At 38.7% G+C, this 16,694-nt stretch overlaps 1 protein-coding gene across 4 annotated transcripts in view; it reads left to right on the top strand.

The window, feature by feature from the left end:
• Positions 1-16,694, top strand: part of ZNF385D (zinc finger protein 385D) — a 924,724-nt gene that overhangs the window by 686,026 nt on the left and 222,004 nt on the right. For all 4 annotated transcript variants that reach the window (XM_082392762.1, XM_082392761.1, XM_082392763.1 and 1 more), the window contains one exon: positions 6,795-6,937. In XM_082392762.1, coding sequence (XP_082248888.1) covers positions 6,795-6,937 — 143 coding nt within the window. The remainder of the gene's footprint in view (positions 1-6,794; positions 6,938-16,694) is intronic.

Genomic DNA, 16,694 nt, shown 5'->3' with positions numbered 1-16,694 from the left:
AGATTCCACATATATGCATTAATATACGATATTTGTTTCTCTCTTTCTGACTTACTTCACTCTGTGTGACAGACTCTAGGTCCATCCACATCTCTACAAATGAACCAGTTTCATTCCTTTTTATGGCTGAGTAATATAACATTGTATATATGTACCACATCTTCTTTATCCATTCATCTGTTGATGGACACTTAGGTTGCTTCCATGTCCTGGCTATTGTAAATAGAGCTGCAATGAACACTGAGGTACATGGGTCTCTTTGAATTATGGTTTTCTCAGGGTATATGCCCAGGAGTGGGATTGCTGGGTCATATGGTAGCTCTATTTTTAGTTTTTTAAGGAATGTAAAATGGCTGTATCAATTTACATTCCCACCAACAGTGCAGGAGGGTTCCCTTTTCTCCACACCCTCTGCAGCATTTATTTTTTGTAGATTTTTTGATGATGGCCATTCTGACCAGTGTGAGGTGATACCTCATTGTAGTTTTGATTTGCATTTCTCTAATAATTAGTGATGTTGAGCATCTTTTCATGTGCCTCTTGGCCATCTGTATGTCTTCTTTGGAGAAATGTCTGTTTAGGTCTTCTGCCCATTTTTGGATTGGGTTGTTTGTTTTTTTGATATTAAGCTCCATGAGCTGTTGTATATTTTAGGGATTAATCCTTTGTCCATTGCTTCCTTTACAAATATTTTGTCCATTGCTTCCTTTACAAATATTTTCCATTGCTTCCTTTGTCCATTGCTTCCTTTACAAATATTTTCTCCCATTCTGAGGGTTGTCTTTTTGTCTTGTTTATGGTTTCCTTTGCTGTGCAAAAGCTTTGAAGTTTCATTAGGTCCCATTTGTTTATTTTTGTTTTTATTTTCATTACTCTAGGAGGTGGGTCAAAAAAGATCTTGCTGTGGTTTATGTCAAAGAATGTTTTTCCTATGTTTTCCTCTAAGAGTTTTATAGTGTCCAGTCTTAAATTTAGGTCTTTAATCCATACTGAGTTTATTTTTGTGTATGGTGTTAGGAAGTGTTCTAATTTCATTCTTTTACATGTAGCTGTCCAGTTTTCCCAGCACCACTTACTGAACAAGCTTTCTTTTCTCCATTGTATATTCTTGCCTCCTTTGTCATAGATCAGGTGACTATAAGTGTGTGGGTTTATCTCTGGGCTTTCTATCCTCTTCCATTGATCTATATTTCTGTTTTTGTGCCAGTACCATCCTGTCTTGATATCTGTAGCTTTGTAGTATAATCTGAAGTGAGGGAGCCTCCAGATCCATTTTCCTTTCTCAAGATTGCTTTGGCTATTCGGGGTCTTTTGTGTTTCCATACAAATTGTAAAAACTTTAGTTGTAATTCTGTGAAGAATGCCATTGGTAATTTGATAGGAAATGCATTGAATCTGTAGAATGCTTTGGGTAGTATAGTCATTTTCACAATATTGATTCTTCCAATCCAAGAACATGGTATATTTCTCCATCTGTTTGTGTCATCTTTGGGTTCTTTCATCAGTGTTTTATGGTTTTCTGAGTACAAGTCTTTTGCCTCCTTAGGTAGGTTTATTTCTAGGTATTTTATTCTTTTTGTTGCGTTGGCAAATGGGATTGTTTCCTTAATTTCTCTTTCTGATCTTTTGTTGTTAGTGTATAGGAATGCAACTTTTTCAAATACATTGATTAGGTCTATTAGTTTTCTGGTGGCATTTTTAGGATTTTCTATGTATAATATCATGTCATCTGCAAACAGTGACAGATTTACTTCTTCTTTTCCAATCTGTATTCCTTTTATTCCTTTTTCTTCTCTGATTGCCATGGTTAGGACTTCCAATACTTTGTTGAATAATAGAGGTGAGAGTGAACATCCTTGTCTTGTTCCTGATCTTAAAGGAAATGCTTTCAGTTTTTCACCATTGAGAATAATGTTTGCTGTGTGTCTGTCATATACGGCCTTTATTATATTGAGGTAGATTACCTCTATGCCCACTTTCTGGAGAGTTTTTATCATAACTGGATGTTGAATTTTGTCAAAAGTTTTTCTGCATCTATTGAGATGATCATATGGTTTTTATTCTTTAATTTGTTAATATTGGTGTATCACATTGATTGATTTGAGTATACTGAAGAATCCTTGCATTCCTGGGATAAATCCCACTTGATCATGGTACATGATCCTTTTAATGTGCTGTTGGATTCTGTTTGCTAGTATTTTGTTGAGAATTTTTGCATTTATGTTCATCAGTTATATTGGTCTATAATTTTCTCTTTTTTGTGATATCTTTGTCTGGTTTTGGCATCAGGGTGATGGTGGTCTCATAGAATGAGGTTGGGAGTGTTCCTCTGCAATTTTTTGGAAGAGTTTGAGAAGGATAGGTGTTAGCTCTTCTTTAAATGTTTGATAGAATTCACCTGTGAAGCCATCTGGCCTTGTACTTCTGTTTGTTGGAAGATTTTAAATTACAGTTTCAATTTCATTACTTGTGATTGTTCTGTTTATATTTTCTAATTCTTCCTGATTCAGTCTTGGAAAGTTGTACCTTTCCAAGAATTTGTCCATTTCTTCCAGGTTGTCCATTTTATTGGCATATAGTTGCTTGTAGTAGTCTCTTATGATCCTTTGTATTTTTGTGGTGTCAGTTGTAATTTCTCCTTTTCTCCTTTTTCATTTCTAATTTTATTGATTTCAGTCCTTTCCCTTTTTTTCTTGATGCGTCTGGCTAAAGGTTTATCAATTTTGTTTATCTTTTCAGAGAACCAACTTTTAGTTTTATTGATCTTTGCTTTTGTTTTCTTCATTTCTATGTCAGTTATTTCTCCTCTGATCTTTATGATTTCTTTCCTAATACTAACTTCGGGGTTTTTTGTTGTTGTTCTCCTTCTTCTTTCTCTAGTTCCCTTAGGTGTAAGGTTAGATCGTTTATTTGAGATTTTTCTTGTTCTTGATGTGAGATTGAATTGCTATAAACTTCCCTCTTAGAACTGCTTTTGCTGCATCCCATAGGTTTTGGGTTATTGTGTTTTCATTGTCATTTGTCTCTAGGTTTTTTAAATTTCTTCTTTGATTTCTTCAGTGATCTCTTGGTTATTTAGCAGTGCACTGTTTAGCCTCCATGTGTTTGTGCTTTTTACAGTTTTTTTCCTATAATTGATTTCTAATCTCATAGCATTGTGGTCGGAAACGATGCTCAACACGATTTCAATTTTCTTAAATTTTCCAAGGCTTGATTTGTGACCCAAGATGTGATCTATCCTGGAGAATGTTCCATGTGCACTTGAGAAGAAAGTGTTTTCTGCCATTTTCCGGTGGAATGTCTTATAAATATCAGTTAAGTCTGTCTGGTCTATTGTGTCATTTAAAGCTTGTGTTTCCTTATTTATTTTCTGTCGGGATGGTCTGTCCATTGGTGTAAGTGGAGTGTTAAAGTCCTCCACTATTATTGTATTACTGTCAATTTCCCCTTTTATGACTTTTAGCATTTGTCTTATGTATTGAGGTGCTCCTATGTTGGGTGCATAAATATTTACAATTGTTATATCTTCTTCTTGGATTGATCCCTTGACCATTATGTAGTGTCGTTCCTTGTCTCTTGTAATAGTCTTTATTTTAAAGTCTATTTTGTCTGACATGAGAATTGCTACTCCAACTTTCTTTTGATTTCCATTTGCATGGAATATCTTTTTCCATCCATTCACCTTCAGTCTGCATGTGTCCCTAGGTCTGAAGTGGGTCTTTTGTAGACAGCATAAATACAGGTCTTGTTTTTATATGCATTCAGCCAGTCTATGTGTTTTGGTTGGAGCATTTAATCCATTTACATTCAAGGCAATTATTGATGTGTGTGTTCCTATTCCCATTTTCTTAATTGTTTTGGGTTTGTTTCTGTGGGTCTTTTTCTTCTCTTTTATTTCCCACCTAGAGAAGTTCCTTTAGCATTTGTTGTAAAGCTGGTTTGGTGGTGCTGAATTCTCTTAGCTTTTGCTTGTCTGTAAAGCTTTTGATTTCTCCATTGAATCTTAATGAGATCCTGCTGGGTAGAGTAATCTTGGTTGTAGGTTTTCCCCTTTCATCACTTTAAATATATCCTGCCACTGCCTTCGGGCCTGCAGAGTTTCTGCTGAAAAATCATCTGAAAACCTTATGGGAATTCCCTTGTATATTATTTGTTGCTTTTCCCTTGCTACTTCTAATATTTTTTCTTTGAATTTAATTTTTGTTAGTTTGAGTAATATGTGTCTTGGTGTGTTTCTACTAAGGTTTATCCTGTATGGGACTCTGCGCTTCCTGGACTTGGGTGGCTGTTTCCTTTCCCATGTTAGGGAAGTTTTTGACTATAATGTCTTCAGATATTTTCTTAGACACCTTCTCTTTCTCTTATTCTTCTGGCACCCCTATAATTCGAATGTTGGTGCATTTAATGCAGTCCCAGAAGTCTCTGAGACTGTCCTCAATTCTTTTCATTCTTTTTTCTTTATTCTGCTCCATGGCAGTTATTTCCACTATTTTATCTTCCAGCTCACTTATCTGTTCTTCTGCCTCAGTTATTCTGCTATTGATTCCTTCTAGAGTATTTTTAGTTTCAGTTATTGTGTTGTTCATCACTGTTTGCTTGTTCTTAAATTCTTCTAGGTCCTTGTTAAACATTTCTTTTATTTTCTCCATTCTGTTTCTGAGATTTTGTATCATCCTTACTATCATTACTCTGAATTCTTTTTCAGGTAGGTTACCTATTTCCTCTTCATTTATTTGGTCTTGTAGGTTTTTACCTTGTTCCTTCGTCTGTAATATATTTTTTTGTCATCTCATTATTTTTTTTGGTGGGTGGGGCTGTGTTCCTGTCTTGCTGGTTGTTTGGCCTAAGGCTTCCAGCATTGGAGTTTGCAGGCAGTTGGGTAGAGCCGGGTCTTGTTGCTGAGATGAGGACCTCTGGGTGGCCTCTCCGATTAATATTCCCTGGGATCTGAGGTTCTCTGTTAGTCCAGCAGTTTGAACTCAGAGCTCCCACCCCAGAAGCTCGGGCCCAACCCCCGGCTTGGGAACCAAGATCACGCAAGCCAGGTGGCACAGCCAAAGAAAAAAAGGAATAGAACAATAACAAAGAATAAAAGTAAAATAAAATTAGAAAAATAAAAAATATATTATAAAAAATAAATGTATAAATGAAACAACAACAAGGTAGAAGAGAACCACAATAGCAAAAAAAAAAAAAAAAAGGCCGGAAAAGGCCTTGGCTGTGGGAAGTGGAGTTTAGGTGGGGGCGGGGCTTAGATGGGCGGGGCTTAGGTGGGGCAGGGCTTAGGCGGGGTGGCAGGGCTTAGGTGGGGGGCAGACCTAGGCTCAGGACCCAAGCAGCCAGAAAAGGCCCTGGGGGTGTGGGGGGCAGGGCTTAGGCTCAGCACCACACAGCTGGAGGGGGCCTTGGTGTGTGGAGGTTTAGTCCAGGACCCGAGTGGGCAGAGGAAATGCTGGCCATGTTCCCTTCTGATCCTCCAATACCCGGAACATCTCTCCATGTCCCCCTGATCCCCTCGTAGTGAGTGGGCCCCTCCCCTCCCCCAGGTGCCCCTCAGGTGTGTTGGTCCCATCCCGCCTCTACTTCTCCTCCCCTCTCACTCTGCTCCACAACCTACCCACTCATCGGGGGTTCCCCCTGTCCCCTTAGGTGTCTGAGGCCCTGCACCAGCACCTGGTATGTGCCCTAGTTGTCAGGAGATGCAAACTTCGCATCCTCCTACTCTGCCATCTTCTCTTTTCTGTCTCCTAGAATTCTTTTCCATGAGAAAGGAATAATTCTAGTGCATTTTGTTTTCCTCATGCTTCTTGGATTCTCACCAGCAGGTTTTTACAGTCCGTTGCTTGCCTCTCGGATTAGAAGAATGCTGGCATATTTTAACAGTTTCCTAGGATTCAAACAGCCTTTAATTAACAGCCAATTGATGTTTTGGAACGTTACCAAAGTATGAGAGACATAACAGGGAGATGGGCTCCTTTCAGCTTCTGAATGCAGTGGAATCCTAGAACAGGGGGCAGAGGTGGGAGTCCCTTGCAAACAGCCTGTGCCCACTGGTATGCAAAGGAGCTGTGTGTGTTGCCATAATATTCCATTCCCTGCTCATTGGTGACCTTCTAAATTCCACCTATTCGTGACTGGGAAGGAAGGGGGCAGCTAGTCTTGAATGTTTAAAGCCACAGGGGTGCTAAATAGCTCAGGGATCACATGATATGTAGCTGGATTTGCTGGTTTTAACCCTCCAGTTGCCAGGGAAGTAAGGTACAGCTGCCTGCATTTGCGGTTAAGTTTCTTTTCTGTGCCAGGTTCATGTCGTCTTGCTGCCAGAGTTTTGGATGTGGTGGAAAAGAGCAGTTCTGTAAAAGATTCCCTCAGACTGCATGCATATTTTGAGCAGGAGTTCGTTTTCAAAGAGGGCTGGGGGAGCATTGGAGGGGTTTTCCCTTTGAATCAAGGGATGTTGCTTATAGATTTGTAGCTGACTCAGTCCAGGTTGTAGGCAGGAAAAGAAGGATGGATTGGGGAGTATGAAATGTTTGAAATGTTAACAATTCCTTACGTAACCAGATAGTTATAATCCAAGAGGGAAAAAGGAGCAGCTCAACTGGTTTTCTCTGCTTAATGGCACATCTGCTCGTTGGCCGGTTCCCAGCTGAGGTCAATACACTCCATGTCTTGTTTTTTCCAGTGACCCATAAAGCTGGCCTTTTGGTCTCAAAAGAGACCTTGGTGTTTGTGTGTTGTGTGTTTTATGTGCACCATGTCCCTGATCGCTCCCTTTGTTCTCCTCTGTGCAGGTGGTACATGCCAGAGCCCCGCTCTCCCAGCCCTGGTCCGTCCACCAGCCCCTCCTTTGCAACCATCGCTGGATATTAAACCGTTTCTTCCCTTTCCTCTTGACACTGCGGCCGCAGTCAACCTCTTCCCCAATTTTAATGCGGTAAGTCCCACATCATCTGCATATGCCAGGGTGGTAGGTACTGGAAAACCTTAAGGGCCAGGAGTGAGCTGCTCACTACCTCTCATTTACTCTATGCTTTGTTCCATAGCCTGTCTGAAAGCACGACAAGGTTAGTTGTCTGCCTGGTTGTGTAAGGTCCCCAGGGCCAGGCTCCTTCAAAGGGAAAATGAAAAGAGATGTAATCTGATTAGGTTGATCATGAATTCATGTCTCCCTTTTAGTGTCTTTTTGGACAACACTAACCATTTTATTAGTTTCTTTTCCATGCCACGTTCAATTTAATTGAAATTTAATGAATGTGTTAGAGAGCATTCAAATTCAAGTAGATGTCTAAAAACTTAAACATGTGTTTTTTCTCCCTGGACTTTCTACTTTAATTTTCAAATCTGTTATTTCTTTTCTGATTTAATAAAGAGGACCCTTATAATCACACTAGACTTAACGTAAAACAATGTAGGGTTCTGGTACCAAGAATTTTCATTTTTTTTTCTTCCTGCTCAGGCACAGTTCCTCAACTTAAGTCTTTCTTAAATGACCTTGTTTTGGGGGCTTTGTCAACAGCCTTCTCAACAAAAGTTCAATACTTACTTACCCCTGTTTTCACTCTTAAGCATGTCTTTATAAGTGGACAGATTCCTCATATTTATCATCTTTTTTTGCACAAGCAGTGAGAATATTCCTAGGATGGAAATAGAAATAAGGGTTGAAAAGGTTAGAAGCCAGTAAGTGACATTGTTTTCTAATATCATCCGATTCAGCTTTCAACGGTTGTTATAATGCAAGTCTGAGTTTATCAATGACAGGACATGTCAACACAACCAAGGTGAAGGGGATTAGGACGCAAGGTCTCTGAATGCCCAGTGAGCTAAATAAAACAGATTTCTTACTGCAATATCTTACCCCCATGACGGATTTAAAAAAAAAAATCTGTCCACAATTAGATCCTTCTCCTTCAGGAGACAGAAGTGGGTCTTATTTATTTTAATCATGCTTTGTCATGGGGACTTTGGACCTGCCAAGGAGATGGTACGGTTACATGCTAGCCTTTACTAAAGGACAGGGGAAAATCACAGTGATTTCTTTGCTTTTGGGAGCATGAAGGATTTGCCATAGGAATATTATTTTGAAATTGATGGAACCTAAATAGAGCAGCATAAAGATCATATTTCCAGAGTAGAGGTTTCTAATTCTAGGTATTTCAATAAGAGGAGAGGAAAAAATGGCTCAGAATCAAATTTCCTGATTCTTGAATGAACACAGTAAAGTCCCTGGGTTTCCTCTCTCTGAGCTCTTTGCCTGCTTCACTGTTAAGTGGCTTCTTGGCACCATTTTGCTTCCCGCCTCCCGGAGATAATCCATCAGGGTGCTTTACCTGGCCTCTGAGACTGCTTGGCCTCCTGTCACTCACGTCTCATATCAGCTTTAGAGAAGCTGAGGTACAATTCCTGGAAGGTTGTCAAAGGCTGGGTTTTAAACTTTTGATTTGCGCTTTGGGAAACATCAAAAGCAAAATGATTAATTTGATTGACAATGAGTATTATTTGTCATAAAACAAAGATGAGTGATATATTGAGCCGTAGGACGCTGAGCAAATGTCTTAGTCCTCTTTGGTACTGTTTCCTCATCTTCAAAATAAAGGGAGTGGACCTGCGAATCTCTTCCTTTGGGGTTATCCCGTTCAAAATAGTTGAGCTTTTGTGGGCAAAGACAGCATGGCATGGTGGTCAAGTTGGACTCTGAGCTAGACTGACTGGGTTCAAGTCAGAGCTGCTACTCACCATCATGATGACCTTGAGTGAGTCACATAATCCTTATGTATCTCGATATCTTTGTTTGTAAAATGGGACTAATAACCTACTTTGTAGGCTTGCGGTCATGATTATGTGGGTTAAATCATCTAGAACAGGGCTCAGCATTAACAATCACTGTTTTAATGACAGGTATTCTATTCATAAATAGCCTGTCAATCCTTCTTATTTTGAATTTGGAAGTTCATTGACTAACTGATTGCCAAAGTTTTACTTGATTCTTTTTCTTCTGTGATCAATTTGGACTTGTGTTGTTATTCGTTCCATTTAAACCAAGAGACCCTCTGTTCCTCCACCTGTTGATTAGTTCCTTCTAGTGCTGGTCAAGCTGCAGCCAGTCATGGATTAAGCCATTCTTTGTTTCCAACTGAGTGGAATGGTTGCAAAGCCCCAAATCTGGTAGTTTTGGACTGAGAATTAGGATATAGAGCATCTCTTTAAGTAAAAGCCTGAGTTCTTGATTTTGTAGCAGATGTGATTCTCAATCTACAAATTCAGGGTGTATTAAATGTAACATTTTATTGCTGTAAGTTGATTTTATTTCTGGCTCAAAAACCCATTCCATGAGTCTGTAGGCAAGTGAAATGTAATTGTTTCAGGATGTGCTGAGGCTCTAGAATCTAACAGATTTTCCACCCAGCTTTTGGTGGGAGACTTCCTGTGTTCTTCAAGTTATGTGTCCACATAGGCAATCATGGTATGATGAGCCCCTAGTGAGCATGGCCTTTTAGGTCCAAACTCTTGACTTTGGACACACAAACTGGTGAGGCTTTAGTGGTACCTCCTGCCTAGATGTGCCACACTGCTATTACTTCTTTCCCACCCCACAATCTTCTTTCATCTGACCTTTTGAAACAAAGTCCATGGTGATCAGAAACTGTTTTCCTGTTATATTTCTTCTCTGAGGATATGAGTATAGAATGGTCTATTTGGGATGAAGTGTGGCAGAATGGTAAAGGAAAGAAATTTCAGTATATACATGTAACAAAATACATACGTGAATATCTGAGATTATTGTCCTTAAATAAGAGTATAAACCATTGGGTTCAGATGTGAGTCAGGAAGAATCATGAAACATCTGTTTAAAAAAAACACACATAGTTAGGAGAGAAAGAAAAACAGATGTAGGATATGACCTGGGCTATGGATATATAAAAGGACATTCAATAAAATCATTAGGATCCCTTAATATACTTAAAGCCAACTTTTAAGGAATAGCAACAGAAGCCATTCCCTTGACCTTGGGATGTTGTATCTCTGGTTATTCCAGTAGCTTTCAGACAAGAGAAATTTTCCTTTAATTCCTCATATACCCCTACTCTATCCTTCAATCTCTTCACTGGAGTTTCAGTGCTTAGGACCATTCTTATCTCAGTGATCCCATTCTGCGTGTGCATTTCTTGAAAGGAACCAATCCTGGAAATAGGTAAATGGTATTTAGTAATGAAATATTTCTTCTCTAAGTAGTATGAGCTTGGTCCATTCAGTCAACTGCTAGTTATCAAGCATCTTCTATGTGCTAGGAATAGTGATAACAAAATTTATGTTATGACCTCTGCCATGAAATAATTTAGTTTATAAAGGAGAAGCTGACAAATAAAGAAATATTTGTAAATATGGGTGCCTTTATAGAGAATGATGTCTAGGATAGAATGGCTGCTCAAGGACAGGAGTGAAAGGCTATCCTTATGTTTGTCTTAGTGAGGGATTGATGAAAAAAATAGAAACTATTCTAGGCATGCTAACAGGAAGGGAATTAATAGAAGGATTTAGATGCTTAAAAAACATTTGGACGTGTTGGGCAAGCAAAGGTCAGGGAAGGCTGTTGCTGGCTCTTGGTTTTTCTACTTGCTTTCATGGAGTCGGGAAGTTGCAGAAATACAGGATGCCCAGTTACTTTCATCCAAATCCCATGATTTTGGATTTTTTTTAAAAAAGAGAACAATAGATCATAATCCATTGAATAAAATATGAATCCATGATTCCACACAGATATAATTAAACAGAGAGAAGGTAAAGCTTTTACTTCCAGTAGAATGCCTGTGAATAAATGTAGGAGGGAAAATGAAAATAAAAAATTGGCATTTGGCAAACATTAAAGTTATTCAGCCAAGGGACATCAATGGGTGATAAGCATAGTAGATGAGAGTGGGATAGGGAACAGGATATTTACACAGTCTCCAGATATTTCCACACAAATACTTATTAATTACAAAGAAAAAAAGGAACTTTACAGTGGAGAAACCTAGTAGGCACCATCTTACTCAAGTGATCAGTGTTACCATCTGTAATTTGGCAAATAAAGATCATGTGCCACCCAGTAGGACATGATAAGACAACTTCACTAATGTGATATCCGAAAGATGTGTATCTCGAGTATTTAGTGGGCTCTTAACGCTGAAAATTGCTGACCGAGATCTGTGGGAACGTACACCTCAGGATTCCTGTCCTTAGGATGTAAGGGGGAGCACACAAGAGCGGAAGCAGTGCTGAGTTGCCAACAGAAGACTTGACATGATGCCAGAATGGAAAGGACTATTTAGCATCAGAAAAGCTAAAAGTTTCTGCAATCATGGGCAAGAAGCTAAGTCCGTTGGAGCCCCAGCGTCCTTTTCCGTAAAAGGATAGTGGCTAACTATCTCTTAGGTTTGTTATCAGAGAGGTAGCTGAGTTTTAAAATGCTGGAGATGGAAGCAGAGAATGGGCTTGGGTAAGACCTTGGGATATTGGAGCTAACCTGTAAAAAATGGCTATACTCCCTGACAATTTTCTCCAAAGGTCTCTGAACTGCCTTTTTGTTTTTCATGTCTCTAACATATTTTCTTCATATTCTGCTCAGTAGTCATGACAATAATGAACATTGAGAATGTCATTGAAAAGTACAAGTTTTGGAGGATATGTTGATGGGAGCTGACAGTGAACCTGACTCCGTGCTCCCCTCCCATGACTGTATTTCTCGTTGGCATAAAGATTAAATGAGTAAGCTCGACCTAGTGCACCTGCATAAGCCAGATACTCAGCAAATATTGAGTCTTTTCTCTTCCAGAAGATTCACAAGGAAGTGTAAGGAGGTCATGCAGAGTGCAAAGAGGCAGAAAGGTGTGCACATACAGGAGATGACTATTTTGCTTTTCAGTTTGCCCTGGCTAATATTCTTTAACAGTAAAAAAAAAAAAAAAAAAAAAAAAGTAAATTAGCCTAGAAATTTTGACTGTGCTGTTCCTCTGTGTAATATGACTTCATTGCCAGAGAGGGAGCAAATGGGGAGGAAGAAAGGGGGAAAAGAAAGAGGCTGAGAGAGAAAGAGAGATCAAATCCTAGCATCTGACTCCGGTTCTTATTTTTCAGAAACACTGACCCTACAAGCAACCCGCCATATAAACTTGAATGTGACATTAGTTTGGGTTCAGAAGTTTTATCAGTTGGTGGGGGGGGGCAGGAAAGTGAACTTGATGTGCCTTATAGGAGTGCTTCTCATAATTAGGATGCATGTGAAGAATCAAGGGAATCGTGTTAAAATGCAAATTCTGATTTAGCAGTTCAGGGATAGGGCCTGAGATTTTGAACATATGTGGGTAGAGGGAGGGAAAGCCAGAAGAATGACTACATACACTGGACACTTCTTAAACACTTCTGCAGAGTATCTCTTCATTCACTCAACAAATATTTATTGAGGGCCTACTATGTGCTGGGCCCTTGGGATTCAACAGCAAAACTAACAGGCCAAGTCTCTGCCACTGTGGAACTTGCTTTTTGGTGTATGTGTGGTGGGGCATTGGGGACATTTGAAGTTATTGGTAGCTGCAGCTCTACCCCAAGCATGATCCTTCTATGGTGTGCTTTAGCTCCCAGAAATACTAGGAGCCTTCCTTATAGGGTGACATTGTTCAGGACTTTGGTCATAGGTGCCATTTATTGAATGCTTAGTATGGACCATGTACCTGAAATCATCACTTGCATCCCAACTGGTTAAAAGCAAAATTTTGCTGTGAAATTTTTAAGCTTTTATGTGTGTCACAATCTCCAAATTGTTGGTGAGAAAAATACAGGAATGAGTTTTTCATTCGTTTATTCATTCAATGCTTTCTTCATTCTACAAACTTTTGAGACCACTGGAATAATTCTATAGATTGAAAAATGTGCCTCCTAAAAATAGCTCCATCAAAAGTATCTGTTGTAAGGAGAGTACTAATAAATATAACGGAGAGGATGAGGAGGGAGAAGAGGTAATTCATCTCTTACTCACTGATGCACTCTCTGGGCATTTGTTAGGCACCAGCTATCTGTCTGACACTCTAGTAGACCTGGAAATACAAGAACAAGGTTGAAAAGAAGAAAGAAGAGGAGCAGGGAAGGAGGAAGAGGAAGAGCAGGAGGAGTGGGAGGAATCGTCTTTGTAACTATGGCATCAACCCAGTTGATTCAGCACTCTTTAAAATACTTTTCTATCAGCAGGTGGTAAAGCATCTAGATATAAAAACACCACGTTAGACAATAAGGTCTATGCAAGCATTAGACAATAAGGTCTATGCAAGCATGTGGTGAAATAGTTAAAACGTTCTATAAAGAACTCAGTAATTAAATCCGTAAATAAAGTCCTTCGAAAATAAGTGCTACCTGAGGCCAAGGGAAGGAGTGGTGACTTGGAGATGGCCAAGGAAAGTTATATGGTAAAAGTTAAGGTTTAATTTGGGATCTGTAATCGGTTCCATATTTATCTCTTTCATTAAGTTATAGAGCCTGGGATATCACAAAGACTCAATACACATGTCTTTTTTTTTAAAAAAATTGAAATGTAGTTGGTTTACAATGTTCTGTTATTTTCTGGTGTACAGCAAAATGACTCAGATATATATATATATATTCTTTTTCATATTCTTTTCCATTATGGCTTATTACAGGATATTGAATATAGTTCCCTGTGCTATACAGTAGGATCTTGTTGTTTATCTATTTTATATATAGTAGTGTGTATCTGCTAATCCCAAACTCCTAATTTATCCCTCCTCCACCCCCTTTCCCCCTTGGTAACCATAAGTTTGTTTTCTATGTCTGTCAACACACATTTCTTGAATGAATGAGTGCAGGGTAGATGGACGCATGATAGAAAGATAGAAAGACAGATGATAGATAGATGATAGATAGATAGGAAAAATGCATGACAGATAACTAATAGAGGAGAAATAGTCATTACAGTTGTATCATATGAAACGTAATTGGAGGAAATGTCTCCATGAAAATTTTAAAAATCTAAGTACTCACTGCTTCATACGTTAGCTTATTTCTATTTAACTGAAGTTATTAATTTATGCAATTATTAGGAAATATAAGGGAACGTAGCATCAAGCCATCCCCTTAATATGCATTTATAATTTTATGTTGGCTCATATATTTATTTACTCCCATTATATAATAGGACAGTGATGTAAAAATCCCAGTGATTGCCTATAGAATGTACTCTAAAATCAGTCCTTTGTATTTTTCATTAACTATTTCATGTGAGTCCAGAACGGCTGTCGCCATGAAAATGTTGGTGAGGCACTTTAGGACTCTAAAAGGACAAATTTAAATATGCTTAACATACAGAGATTATTCTACAGGTTAAACGTGCATTTATAATATTAGAGGTGAATGACAAAAATACAGAACTCAAAATAGAACATTTCAAATTCAACTTTTTGTTATCTTCGGATATATAGCCTTTAGGATCTTTATTTCCTCCATCTTTAAAATGGAAAGACTACCATATTTACTGGCACATTTTGTCTCCTGTGTTTTCAAAAATTATTCTTGACTTTTGCTCGCCCCTGTGGCTCTGTACTTTGTCACCTGCTCCAGCTGTGGGGATGGCTCCCCTCCCTCAGCCAGGATTAGTTACAGAAACAGTGTTAATTACATCTCCATTTGTTTGGTTCAGAGAGATGTCAATTAAATTCAGTTTACACATCAATAACTTCCTACGAAGTTTTTACAACTGCTGCTGTCACTAAAATAGGTAGGGAGCCAAGGTGAAATTATGGGTAGAAAAATAAACCTGTCTTTCTTATCCACAACTGGTAGAAGGTGTGGAAATTTTGCCGGTGAAAAATACCATAGTAAATATGGTATTGATTGCTAAGTTCCTTGCCCTTTGAAGACAAGTGTAGCAGATTTCTAGCCAGTTCTGTGCTTTAAGTGCACCATATTTGTACAACAAAATCATCTTAAGAAACATAGGGTTATTAAATCTTTCAGTATATGTCTTCATGCTGAAACAGGTATGTAAGCATGTTTGCTGAGCCCTACACCTTCCTGTGAACCAAAAATTGTAAAAGTCAAGCCTACTTATAAGGACCCTCAAACACAAAATTAATTAAATACAGGATATCTAGGCTTGAAAATAAAAGGCTAAACAATTGCACACCACACAGATATTTTTCTGTTTTAATGCTTGTGTACTCTTTGACCAGGTAACATATTTTTCTATCATTCAAAATGTGACCAAGTAACATATTTTCCTTTATTTCTGTGATGAGAACAAAAAACTTTCCCTTATTACTCTTCCTTTGCCACTCAGTTCTCTTTTCAGTGACAATCCGTGTGGTCATTGGCTTTTGTATCTATCATTCCAGTGATATTTTGAGGTATGAGCGTGTCCCTCTCACTGAAGATTGAGGCATAATACACATTATGTATTTATTTTCCTTTTTCAGTCCATCTATCATAATAAGCTGAAGCTTTGCTTTTGCAAGAATATATATTGGACCTGTTTGCTTTCTTACTAACTGTGATCCTGGGCAACTAAGGGAACCTGAATAAGGGACTATCTAAGCTCCTAGCTTATTGTGGAATCCATCAGCTCTTTGGGAAATTCTCTGCTCCACACTTACAGACATTTTAAAAATGAAAGAAACAGTTTAGAATTAATTTGTGTCTGCTGCAAATCACTTATTTTACAGATAAGCCTAGAATGATGGAGAGGTTTCCAGTTTCATGGCTCATAAGTGGTAGAGCTAAGAGAAAACTGAGACCCCTGACTTCTGTTTCTCATGAGGATGCTAAACATTGAATCATAGCATCAAGAGTTGAACTGTGTACCCCCAAATTTCCTAACCCACGGTGCTTTGGAAATGTGACCTTATTTGGAAATACGGCCGTTGAAGATGTAATTAGTTAAGATGAGGTCATTAGAGTGACCCTAATCCATTATGACTAGTATCCTTATAGAAAGAGGAAATCTGGACACAGAGACAGTCGTAGAGGGCAGATGATAAGAAGGGACATGGGGAGAACACCTTCTACAAGCCAGGAAGAGAGGCCTAGAACAGATTCTGCCCTCACAGCCCTCAGAAGGAAGGACCCAACCCTGCTGACACTTTGATTTTGGACTTCTAGCCTCCCGAACTGTGAGACAATACATTTCTGTTGTGGAAGACACCCAGTATGTGATACTTTGTTAGGGCCACCCAAGCAAGAAAGAATTCTTAGAGCCACCTGGCCTACATACCTACACTTGCACGCTACAATGTTTCCGACAACTTGTAATCCAGCTTTTTACTTAACTATCTACCGTGATGGCAAATAAGTCTACCCCTGGGGTAGGAGGTGTCTCCACTGTAGGTCACCTACACTGTAAAGAAGTTCTCTATTGGAGCCACTGCCGGCTCCATATAACTACTTTAAACCGAGGATAGATTTAGATGCAGTGATCCAAGCCCAGTGCAACTTCATCTATGACAAGGCTCTCTTGCCTGCAAACAGTTGTGGTTTCTGTTTTTTTTTTTTTTAATTTTTATTTTATATTGGAGTATAGTTGATTTACAATGTTGTATTAGTTTCAGGTGTACAGCAAAGTGATTCAGTTATACATATACATATACGTTATATCTATTCTTTTTCAGATACTTTTCCCATATAGGTTATTACAGAATACTGAATAGAGTTCCCTG

Source organism: Balaenoptera borealis, assembly GCF_965194805.1.
Source record: "Balaenoptera borealis genome assembly, chromosome: 5".
Taxonomy (NCBI): Eukaryota; Metazoa; Chordata; class Mammalia; order Artiodactyla; family Balaenopteridae; genus Balaenoptera; species Balaenoptera borealis.
The sequence above is the reverse complement of the archived record's forward strand: the minus strand, read 5'-3'. Positions and strand labels throughout refer to the sequence as shown.